General features: G+C 40.1%; 1 protein-coding gene across 1 annotated transcript; it reads right to left on the bottom strand.

Moving 5' to 3' along the window:
• Positions 1-1,825: 1,825 nt before the first annotated feature.
• NOAZFP (nucleolar atypical zinc finger) lies at positions 1,826-12,098 on the bottom strand. Its single transcript, XM_085222113.1, has 10 exons — positions 11,975-12,098; positions 9,803-9,932; positions 9,541-9,560; positions 9,370-9,440; positions 7,321-7,400; positions 6,453-6,579; positions 5,610-5,714; positions 4,349-4,395; positions 3,164-3,281; positions 1,826-2,519 (listed from the first exon to the last, which is right to left on the bottom strand). Exons 2-10 carry the CDS (start codon positions 9,920-9,922, stop codon positions 2,245-2,247), a joined length of 963 nt encoding a protein of 320 aa, XP_085078239.1. The 5' UTR covers positions 9,923-9,932; positions 11,975-12,098; the 3' UTR covers positions 1,826-2,244.
• Between the last annotated feature and the right edge of the window lie 799 nt (positions 12,099-12,897).

Below are 12,897 nucleotides of genomic sequence, written 5' to 3'. Positions count from 1 at the left end.
TCTGACCCTTCAAAGGCCAACTGCCACAGTTCTAATACCTCGGCTCTGCTTCCAGACTGGTTCATAGTTGAGTGGTGTGAAGAGCAGTCCAAAGAGAAACTGCAAATAAATGCCTCTGCCCACTGAGAGGTGACCTTGCTAAATTACAGCAGGTATCCCGAGCATCTGCGCCGTGGTCTTCTCTTACTGCATTAGGATAGGAACGTGCATTAACTCTGGAGGATTGATCTCAAAAAACTGGCAGAGAAAGGGCACTTCAATGAGAAAATTAATAATTCTTTACTCTGATTATGATGATTAATTCTGTTACGTCAGCAGCCTTTGGCAGAGCCAATGACAGCAACAGATTTCATGTGGGGAAAAAACCTAATTCAGGAGCCAAGAACATTAAAATGGAATTTTGTGCAGTTAAGCAATGATATTAACAAATTGCACACAAGCAGCTATAATTTAAATATGTTCAGAAAGGCACATTTGTTTCTTGGTCCTACATAAGACACTGCAGTGACCTAAGATTATTTTGTATTTGATATATTAGCCAAGCTAAAAAGTGATTGTTTCTGGAACTGACCACTGGCAGATGGACTCAACTGTGGAGGTTTTTGGACCACATGAAGCTGATCACAAACTCTATCGCAGGTGCCAGTTTCACAAACTGGTAAGCACTGCTGGACTAGCAAGCGTCCTGCTTCCATCTCTTCAACTTTGGTTATGCAGCCAAGACTAATCAAGCCCACTGTCAGGTATGGAATATAAGACGGGCTGGTCTTTGCTAGTATATAAACCTAGCTGTCATTTTTCTGAAGAGGACTTGGCTTTTAGGCAGTGTATTTGCTGGTTTCCTCTCAGCTTCTGAAGGCAAGCACTTCAAAAGCAGTGATTTGTTGCTTCCTCCCTAACACAGTTTGTATTCTTTCAGTTGCCATAAACAAGTTGCCTTGGTTTGTCAGTTTGTTTTTGTTTTGAATGCACTCCAACTCATGTCTTTTATGCATTCGGTATGAGGGCCAGATTCCTCAGTACTGCTTTGTTAGGAAACACTCGTTTGGCAATCCTAATATTAAAGCATATCCTACTGAGGATAATTTTTATCAACCCATGACCCTTAGCCGTTTGAGTGAGAAACAACATAGAAAGTACAAAAGTACATCATTCTGTCGTTGGTTCAGATGTTTGACAGATTACAAGGACTAGTTCCTTTGCACTCAAGCATGGCATTTAGAAAACTGGAGTAATGCTTTAGAAGGCTGCCTTTTTATCTTCTTGATCTGTCTGCTGTTCAAGTCACTATATTCTGTGTTCCCCTGCAGGGGGAAACTAAAATCGAGTATGCTGATTTACAAATTAGAATCATTTTAAACACTTGTGCAAGCATCGCCACCTCAGCTCAGGCATGCTGATGACTTGTCTTGTACATCTGCACAGAACCAAGGACACTTGTGTTTTCACCTTAGCAATTCATACATGGGGTTTGTTTCCCATTTCTTTTATACTATGTGCAAGAAAGTGAGCTGAATGCTATGCACAGACTAAACCATTCTCCTTCTGATCTAATGAGAAATTGTGCAGACTTCAGTGGCACCAACACTTGTGTTGCAGTAAAACTTTTGATTATCTGGGGAGCACTTGTAATGATTTCAAATTAACCCCACTGATTTCTTTCTTGTACTAAAAACTACCAGAAAGATAACGTTCAAGTACCTAGAGAACTACACTGATTTACCTTACCTACATAAACTGGGAAGTTATTTTAAATTTCAACTTACGCTTTGTGTACAATCTGCTTTCCAACTATTTAGAGACATCAATATTTAGAGACAACTCATTTGAGAATGTAGTTGACTTTTATTGCGCTGACCCCCCCCAAAAATGCAGTCTGCAGCCCAACAATACATGGATTTTATGAAGTTAGTTAACAAATACTGTAAAAATAACTTAATTTCTGATGCATAAATGGAAACAAGGCATTAAACCGTTACACTCAGTAACTGAAAGACAACACCATTTCAGGTGTCAGGGGAATAAAAATATTCCCCCCATTTTCTCCCCCAAGTTCAAAACCCAATAATGGTTTATATCAACAAATCTCACCTACAGTTACTATAGATGTCCCAGACTTTATTGTCAACCTCTGATATGTTAAGTACCTGATAAAACTATCCTACTGGCATGTATACAACTCAGCAATGATGCACCTCCTTGGTGCAACCTCTCAAAAGGCTCTAGCTCACTAGCATACTCAAATTAATCTTCAGGTTCTTCATAATGTGCATACCCACTAGCATAAGTCCTCCCTAAACTCAAATTGCCAAATACATCTGTGGTCTCTGTATCAGAATCCTTCCCTCCTCCATCATCATCTTCATCGTCATCTTCTGCTTCATATTCATCGTATTCATCATCACGATCACCTGCATCTCCAGCCTTGCTGGAGGAGAGGTTCTTCCAGTAGGCATCATAACCAGAAGCTCCATCTGCATCTTCACCTCCAGTTTGGCGGCCAAACTTCAAGGAGCGCGCTGTAGGCAGAGAGAAAAACCATCATGCTCTCACCTGTCAACAGCAATGTGAGCACAGTATCTGACATTTCTTTTCCATCCTTGTTCACTACTCAACCTTTTTGTAAATGTGACATTTTCAGATTAAATCCGTGCTCCAACAAAACCTTTCCACTACAAGCAGTCTCTTCCTGTGCAGCCATGTTTGCACAATCAATAACTGTCTCCAGAGTATGATACAGGTTTTAGGATGCCTTCAGTACTCTAGCCAAGAAAAGACGTAATTGGATGTGCTCTGCAGACATGGCACATATTCTGATTTATTAAAGTACAGTTAAGAGGTAGATTCAATGTATGTCACCAAATGACACTTCTGTGTTCATCAGCCTTTTTTTGGTAGATGAAATAAAGGTCTAAGTGAGGACTGTAATTCTTCCATGACTGAAATCTCAAACTAAACTAAAGCTTTGACTGTGTCAAAAATCACTTTAAGACAGACCCTGATGCTCGCTTCTAGAACTATGAAACACAATGTTCCCCCATGAAGAGATGCATCAAAGCTTTGTAAAACAGATGAAAATAACTATGTTCTCTCATTGTTCCCATACAGAGAAGTAATCACTGATGGTGCCTGTACAGCTTGTTAGCTAGGAAAGCAGGCTTACTTGACATGCTCAGATCCTTCGTCTGCTGAGTTTCATGGCCACATTTAGGGCAAGGAGGTTCTTTTCCCTTTTCCTGCTTAAAAACTTTACTTCGCACATGATCATCACAAAAACAAGCCTGCAGGATGAAAAGACAATGAAAAGGCTACATATTTTAGTCGTAGAAGCATACAGTTCAGCAAGAAGCCAGTGAAAATGTGTCTAACAGCAGCAGGATTTTCTGGACGGGATTAACTTTATCGAGCTCTTATCTGCAGCAGAACAGGAAATCTGCATGCCATTTACAAAGTTGAACTATCGTGTTAGGTGTAGTTTCATGGTTATCTCAGGAGAAGATTGCATATAGGTGCTGATAAACACATAGAAAAGTAACATATTCAAGGACTGGACTACAGTGCTGCTCACAAGGGGTCTGGCAAACTTTGGTTTAACTCAGCAAGCTTAAATGAAATGCAATTGGAGATGTATGTCAGAATGTAACTATGCAGTGACCTGAAGGCAAGAATTACAGACTGAAATCTCATGTCTTGAGCACCAGGATGCTGGTGAAGATACGTGGAAAAATGAATAATTTGAAAGACAAAATTGATGCGATGGAGAATGAATGGAAAAAAAAAAAAAATGGAGGGCAAGAAAAACAAGAGCAGGCAACAAACCAGCACCTGGGGAAATCTGGGCAATGCTGATGGTGAATCAGGTGGAACATCTTATACAACATGATTTCTGACTGTGTAAAAACAAAAGTCTGGTTTTTAACAAATTAGTCTGTGCATGTGTAAAATTGGAGATAATTTTTTTAACCATGTTGACATGTTTTCTGGCTGGATCATCACTTGACTGTTTGAAAGAATTTAATTCTATTAGCTTTATGTTAGATCAAAACACATTCCAAAGACTTGGATTTGAAAAGGTCCTAACATGGTACAGCCGTGATTTAAACACAGAGCCAGACAAATAAAAGATGACTTCACCTGGCATGAGAGTGCACAACTGGCTTGTGGTAACAGGCAAATATAAGTAACAGCCCTTTTGACCTGTGTGAATCTACCCCCAAGCTTCGGAAATGAATACCAAAAGTATCAATGTTTTTTTTAAAATCATACAGAGGAAGAAGTGACCTTGGTACCATCCCTGAAGGCTGAGGAGAACAAGTCTAAAATTGTTGCTACTTGCAGTCATCTTTACCTTACAACGCAGGCATGAATGCTGCCCAAGCCTGTTACAGGAAACACCTGTTGATGGAAAAAAAATATGTAAGACTCATTACTTGGAAACTGTAGATCTGCGATTTTTTTTTTTAACACTTTGAAGAAAGAAGTATGTAATAATATAAAAATTCAAGGTATTTATTTTTAATACGTCTTGAAAACCTGAATCGGTCATTTTACCATCCAGTAAATTTTTTTTAACTCTATCTTACTAGATTTTTCAAATTCAAGTCTTTCTGTGGTAAAGCAATTGGACACAAAAATGTAAGTTGAAAAAGGGAGAAAGTGTAGTCGTTTCCTGATTTTTACAATGTTAAAAAACAGAAGTTCCAGAATCAGCTTGGTATAAAGGGATTTTCCTTCTTTTTCTCATCCCTCAATGTCAGAAGAAGGAGCACTAGCATTTATGCAGCCATTTAAACAATGCCACGGCAGCTTTTATCTCATTTAAGTGAGAGCTGAGGACACTTAGAGCTTACAAACCCCAAATGTGGAAGTTGTTTCATATATTCCATCTCATTCTCAAGAAATGTATTTTATTCCATATAAATTAGTACAGATAGGTTTCCATATGAAAGAATTGCAGCTGGCACATGAGCTGTAAGGAGCAGCAGAATCAGTGCTCTCAAAACCTAACTTGTCTTGAAGCCTCAAACTGATTTCTTTACCCCACTAGAGGGAGCACATTGAAGGCAACCAACAGGGATTGGTAGCAGCATGAAGCTGAATAGTTACAGTGAATAGTTACTCTTCAAAAGCACTATTTTGTCTTACATCTCTGTGCAAGTACTTTCTCCACCTTGCCTTACACTTAGGATAATGAATCTTTTTTATCTGAAGTAATTAGTATTGTGAGTTCTCCACATGAACAGGACAGAAGTGGGAATCAGCACTCTGTGTTTAAAGACAGAATTGGCAATGCTAATGCATGTTAAACATTTCTAGAGCATCTGTGCTTTAACAAAAACTTCTTGATGTTGGAAAGTAGTTGAGCTTTTTTTCACAGCTAGAATGGGAATTAGATTACAATTGTATGACCACAGTTAAAAGTTCATGTATTCTATCAAAGTTCAGGTTTTTAATTCTGCCTCTATACCAGGATTGTAGGCACTTTCCTCCAGCGGTGGCAAAAGGCATCACGTACCTGGAAAAGGCACTGCAGAGTATTCTGGAACACAGAGGAAGCAATCTTGTGTCTGCTTAGTTTTTAAAAAAGAGACTACAAACAACTAACTTACATTTAAATGTCTCTGCTTCCAAAACTTGGCAGCTGGCTTGATGTTCAAACTGATCGTCTTCACAGAGGAAATTGTGGCAAAAAGAGCAGGCAAACATTCTGCCTCCTGGAAGATGTATCAAGGCAAAATAACCAGTAACAGGCATAGGCACCAAATTCTGCTCCGCAAACAATTTAGGCAGTTATGTGTTGTTGTTTTTTTTTTAACTGAAGACCAGTTCTGCCCTCTGTCTAACGCTCTAAGAGAAAGTTCTAAATTAGACACGAGCATCCGCTGTTACTCTGAAAAATACCACGTTTCCTACAGGACAGGATAGCATAAATATAGAACAAGTACTACTAGTAGTTTTTTTCAATTTGACTATGGCATTTTAGTGTTATTTAAATTGTATCAGATCTTCTCTCATCCAGTGTTGTTCCTTCCCACCCCTTCACCTCTGATGCACACTGAAATTACAGTTGAAAGGATTCCACAAATGGTGATCAGTATGGTTTGCCAGGCAACTGGGACTCAAATACCCGTACTAGTGCAGATGAAAGGGGGGAGAATGGCAGAAAATTGCATGTTGACCATCAGATGTGGTACTTAATTGTGCGAAGCATTCAGCTGATGGGACAATTATTATATGTATGTCCCTGAGTTAAGCAGTATGTGTTCTTGGGCACGTTTACATTCCCCACTTCATAAAATCCGTAATTAAAATGGGGAGAATGCCTTGCTTTGACCAAATACACTAATCTTGAAGATCAAAAATGTTATGCTAAGCACGTAGGTACAATAACTATGTAACATGAGAGGAAAAGCATAATTTAGATTTTTTTTCATTAACTGTGAGCAACCTACCGTGATCCCAGACGCTTCTTTCACACTCAATACATTCTGCATCTGCAAGAGGGCAGATGCATGCATGTGTGCTGAGACACTTCCTCCCGTGGCACACCCAAGCTTCACAGAAATCACAGATTGCCCCCTGCAATTACAGAAAGATAGCATCTTGGGACTTGTACAATGTCCAGAGAGAGTTATTTCAAAACCCTGAATGCATCTCTCTATCCCTTCTCTCAGTGGGTTTATTCCAGGCGAGCAAGACAGTACAAAACAATCAGTATCCAATCAAGCCACTGCAGGGTTCTTCTTTCTTCTTTTTTTTTTTCAATTCAGTACTCATTTTTGCAGGATTAAATTTAATGAAAAATAACCTCTTTCCCTCCTTTTCTGTTTTTACCTTTTAAAATTTGTATCTTAAATTTTATGCATGGAAGTTGTCTTCTAGCTAAACCTGAACTTTATAAATGATAGTCATTTTCTGGCAAAAATGCAATTTGAAGGAAAAAAGCTATAGATTCTCACAGCTGAAATCACTCATTCAGATGTTAAACAACGTTATATTAGAGCATCAGGGCCATGGACAGCAAAGACCAAATAACTCACAAGGAATATAAATAATACATTTTCATTTTAGTTAACGTGCAAGATCAGAAGATCAACCACATAATTACAGCATTTAAGAAGCCTCCTCAGCCCCAGGCAACAAATTACCAGCCAGGGTTTGCAGGAACTCAATCTAAAAAGGAAAAATTTAAATTTTCAGTAATGTAATGGGAAGATGAGAGAAAAGCTATCGCTGTGTGAACCTGTTTTATCTTGTTTGAGAAAGATTGGCATAGAAGAATGTCATACTTGAAAAAAAGTTGTCATTTTGTATACATACCACCATTGCCAGTCCAGTACTGTACACACCAGCATGTTTTATGACACAATCTGATGACTTCATCATGCATTTGGTTTTTCCTGAACAAAAAAAAAGTAACAAACAACCAGAAGGAAAATATATAGACATTTTTATAAGTGCTTATATAAAAACAGAGATTCAAGCAAACATGTACTTAGTCATATACCTGGTTAAAAAAAAATGCAAACAAATATTTGCAACTTGTTAACCTCCCCATGTATTTTTCTTAGATCAAATGAATTATTGCCTGTTTTCAGCATCAGTGCTGAGATGAGGTAGTGGGTTGTCTTGCTGTATATTTTGAGGCAGTCTAAATAGATTGACGAGGATTTCAAATGTCAAAACAAGATAATTAAGGCGTAAGTCAAGGAACAACATCTCAAGTTGTATTTAGCACTGCTGCTTGTCCCATCACAAACGTAGCATGGCTGAGGACCTCTGAAAAAAATACACGTACTTGATGATTAATTACTTACATACTCAGATGCTTAAGCCTTTAATGTGTTTTGCTTGTTTTTGAAAACAAATAAGAGATGGCAAAATAATTCTCTTTAAATGCAGGGCTTGTATAGGTAGGAGTAAAAGCCACAGTCTGCACTGCAAAGTCTGCTCTGACACAGGCAAGCAACTAGGGTGATAGCTTTCTCCTAAAGTAGCTTTATAGGAAGAAAATTACTTGGTATGTAGATATGTAAGCAAGAATACTTGTAGCTAGCCTAGGTCATTACACTGGGATTTTATCACTGGTTTAAGCTGACCTGCCACAGATCCCTTCGGTGTCTCTATTATTGCCTCCTTAGGGGGGATGTTCCCTGCAAACCTATTCAAGAGTTCATAAAACTAAATTCTACTCTGCAAATGCAACTGAATCCCAGTATGCACCGTCAGCAGGAGGGTTTTGATATAATTAGATACCAAATGGCACTGAGGAATGACTGCTGGTGGTCTGAGCTGGGCAGTATAACGTGGTGGGGATATTACTGGCTCTGGAGCAGAGCGATGCAGCCACTGTGCTCCCATCCTGCAGGGACTCCTCTAGGAAAGATGACATTGGTTTATGGGGCCTGTCACCTACACTTGATTAAGCACCAAAGAGCTCTAATGGTCTCTGTCTTGGCAAACCTTACAGGACTCAGCATCATTTTGTGGTGATTAGGAATGCTTTTCTTTCAGAAACATACTGCAGATTAAGATAAATTGAGCATAAGGAGTCAACTTTGGACTGTAAAACAGATTAAATGTTTTTAGTACTTCACAGCACAATGACAGAAGGAAGACCTATGAAGGATGACGCAGTGCCACTGCATATAGTCAGCCTGGCTTCCAGAACTACTCAGTACTGCAGGTCCCAACAAAGGCACTTCAAGCTGCAGATGTCAGCAGCTCTGAGTGTCAGACTACAAAATGGCCAAATTGCTTAATGAAAAATGGAAAATCTGTGAAGATATGTTGAAACAGTAAAACAAAAAAAATTACTTCAAAGTACAAAATGATTATTAACCTCACCTTCAAGCAAGTTGCATAATTGGGTGTTTTAGCCTGATTCAGAACCCAGTTATATCACTAAGTGTCCTTCTTGACACCAACAGCTCATTATGTTACAAAACGATGTTGCTTTAATCGATACTAAAGCAATCAGCAATTATATCATCCCCAAAATGCAGTATTTATTGTGTCCTTTGGGCTGTCAGCTCTTTATAAGCTTTGTTGTCACTAGGAAACAGCACCCCACATAAATCTAGGGAAACAGTCATATGTTCTCAGTCCCAGAAGGCAGTAAGTAAAATTCTTCTAAATATCAAATACTGAAGACAAGCCCATGGCCCAGACTTGCAAACCCTGGAGGGTCATAGGTATGTTCATTAGTTTGTGTGATTGAGCAAGAACCTTTCCTTAAGGATATTCAAAACAGATTTAAAAGAACCTGCTCTAAAAATTGCAAAAGTACTTCATGACAAAGGAACCTTAACTGCAGAGGGTTTAAAGACACAAAAGAAACAGAGAATAGCCTTGATTATTTCCACTTACCACACTGTGCACAAATGGGTAATTTTTGCACAGAGTTGCAGAAGTAGCAAAAAGCTCTGTTCTTCTGTCGTCTAGGCACATGGAGAGGGGGGGAAAATAAAATGTTAAAACAAGACCTGTAAAACTAACTAATGTTAAACTATTAGCCTTTAGAAGGGGAAAAATGCTCACCTTTGGCACTTGTCACATTCCTAGAGAACAGAAATAAAACATTGATAATTATTTTTATTCTACGTAGAACATATAAAGCTCAGAATTAAGTTCTGATTAGGAACCAAACTTTTCATGCAAGTACTACTGCCTCTGATACAAGTGTAATCTTGAATGTAAAGGCTATTATTCTAGTGGTACTATACACAGTTAATGTACTATCACTCATCTTACATAATTTAAAATCAAGTATTGTAATGCAAAATATTTTAGTTTATTTTACCATTGAGGCATTACAAGGATGTTTGGCTAAATCTATGTTTGCTCTTGAAGCTCTTATCTGCTTCTCACGTTCTCGACGGTTCTCAGCTTTCTTACGAGCACCAGTCTTCTTTTTAGGCATTTTTCACTGTCTGTGGGAAGAAAAAGGTATGTCATGAATGCATGCAAAACTACACATGTAAGTGCACGGATACACATGACATAGCCAGCACTAAAACCGGATCTTAGAGTTCCCATCTGTTAAATGTTTCATCTCCATTCATTTCCTTTCCTGAAAGATTTTCAAATGTAGAAAAAGGCTCCTATCCCCTATGAAGGATCCTGTGATGACCTATGAATAATCCTGTGATCTGGAAAGGATTTTGCTTTCCCACACTGTGTTTAACTGTCTTTGAAGTGTTTTGCCTTTGAAATAATGCGCTTTGTAGGACTTTTTGTGATGGTCCTCTCCTTTTAGACTGCCTGTTTAATAATGACAATTCTCTGCTCACTTTCACTTCTCTCTTCTCAAGCTCTCTACTTCAACTAAAAAACATTCTTCAGGTTAGTGAGTCATGGCTTGCTGCAAAAATGCAAAGGGCATACTTTGTGAAAGCTTGGAAAGCAAAATGTTACTATTCTTTAAGAAAATGTTATTATTCTTTAAGAGCAATGACAAAGGGATGTTTCAACCACAAAATTATCATTCTAGCACACTAGCAATAGTGAAGAGATAAGCATACATTTCTCTAAAGATGCCACTGATTCCCAAGAAGAGTTTATGCTAATTTAATTCCTTTGGTTCAGTGTGTGCCTATTTTAACAGTCCAGGAGGGAACCAACACAAGTCAGTGGGGAGACTGTCAGTAAATCCATCAGAGCACTGCACTCTTATCATCTCCGCAATGAAGTCTACAACGCTCACAAATGCTTAATTTACTGTGTGCCATTATTATCCTGGCTTCATGAAACGGACAACTGAGAGATTAAATGTTTAGTCTGACATTAGAATTTCTCTTGTTGATGCTGGCACTCAGGCATCCTTCCTCAGGCTCAATCTTCATCATCATTTCTGCTGATGTGACTGCTGTTGGTGTCACACTCTAAACCAGGTACAGAGTAAACGCAAACAGTGGATCAAACGAAAACAAATGTTCCCCCGAAGTCAAGATTTGTACAACTGATAGGGTAAGGCAATGAAAGGGGCAGCAGGGTTATTTGCTTATGGAAATAAAGCAGCTCAGGAAGAGGCAAGGACCTCTCCACTGACATACAAACATGCAAAGAAAAAAGCAACACTGCCTTATTAAATGTATTTGTAAAAGACACTCCCAAGTCTATGGCAGATGCATTTCTTTGTGCTGTAGCTACCGAACCACCCAAGCTTACAGATGATGTGAAAATTCAACCATCCTAAGTGTTTAACTCCAAGTTTGGTGCTTCACTATAGCGCCTGTGTTTTGAAAACTTGGCTTCTCTAGCAAGATGCCCCAACATATCTTGTGTTGCACAACTAAGCCACAATTCCTGCTCTCCCCAGCTTCATCCCTAACATCAACCTGATGTGTAGGCGTGCATGCTGGTTGCTGCAAGGGCACCTGCAGCATCAGTGGACAGTGAACTGTAGCAGCTTGAACTTAAAAGAAAAATGAGCATCCCTTTTCAAAAGGTCTTACCTTTCCTGAACAAACATACTGTCCTGACCAAATACTAAAATTTGATTTTGATAGCATGCATAAATCAGCTTGCTCGCTCTGCAGCACTCTGCACCACATTTAAGTGTCTTGTTATGCAGTCAAAACTGTATTGCCAAGCTGCCTGCTGGCAAGTATCGTTATTCTGGAGCGTGACATTTCTGACACTGGAAGTGAGATTGCGCGTTAATTTTCAAACTGCTCAAATGCTGATTTAACAACAGAATCTAACAGTATTTATACGTTGGCAGTGACAGCCACAGTGCTACCCTGCTCCTCTGCACCTACAAGACGTGGCAGGTCCGTGCCTGCTTCCCTTCCTCAGCCCGAGGAGGTACGATCCTGCTCAGCTCCTGAGCTATCCTCACTTCTGCATCAGAGCTTTTCTCCGCGCGAAGCTTCCTACTCTAAATCAAACACACAAGTCTGTTAGTTTTTCAGCTGTTCCACCCAAGGCCCCCAAACCGCGTCGCGAGGCGCACGGCATTCACGGCATTCACCTTCCGGGCCGGCCCGCCGCCGCCTCCCGCCGCCTCACCGAGCCCAGCGCCGCCCCGCGCACCTCGCTCCGACGGCGGCGCGGAAGCCGGAAGCGGTGCGCTGCCCGTACGGCCCGCGCGGCGAGGCGGGAAGGTTCCGTCCCGTGCCCTGCTCGCCTCCCTCCCTCAGTGGCTGCAGGGATTTGCTGCCCGCTTTTTCTGTGCATAAATGAGACTTTGCTTACGAATCGAAGAAATTGATACGTAGAAACTTAACAGCAAAGTTTTCTTGCTGTTAAGTCAGGTGTTCTTTATTAGCAGCACCAGGAAGCGCTGGGGATATTTCCACTGATATTTCCAAAGATTATATGATTCAGAGTGCACTGTATTTTCACAGACAGTACACGTTCATCAATTACCCACGAGATAATTAACATATACATGCCTATTACTCAGGTAGTGATCTATGAGGTTCCATCTTCTGTTCCATGGTCTCTTCTGCAGTCTAGCATCCTTTTAGCAGCGTAACAGTCCAATTTACAGTCCAACAGCCTTTTACTTCATCCAGTGGTCTTCCTCCATCGCCTTCTGGATCCACTTTCTTCACTGGCACAGCTCAGTAAGAGAATGCCTGTTACAAGTAATCCATAGGCATCAAAATCATAACAATTGCTAACTCAGCACTCAGCCGTCATCTCTGAACATCTGCTCATCCCTGGAAAAAGGTAAGTTTGACAACCTGTCTTCTAATGATATATAGTGAGGTGTTGGAAGATAAGGTGCTGGAACAGGCTGCCCAGAGAGGCTGTGGATGCTCCATCCCTGGAGGTGTTCAAGACCAGGTTGGATGGAGCCCTGGGCTTTAGTACAGATCTGGAGGTTGGTGGCCCTGCCTGTGGCAGGGGGTTGGAACTTGATGATCCTTGGGGTCCCTTTCAACTCCG

This window comes from Meleagris gallopavo, chromosome 4, assembly GCF_905368555.1.
Source record: "Meleagris gallopavo chromosome 4, MGAL_WU_HG_1.1, whole genome shotgun sequence".
NCBI lineage: Eukaryota > Metazoa > Chordata > Aves > Galliformes > Phasianidae > Meleagris > Meleagris gallopavo.
Note: the sequence above shows the minus strand (reverse complement) of the source record. Positions and strands in the feature narration are given on the sequence as shown.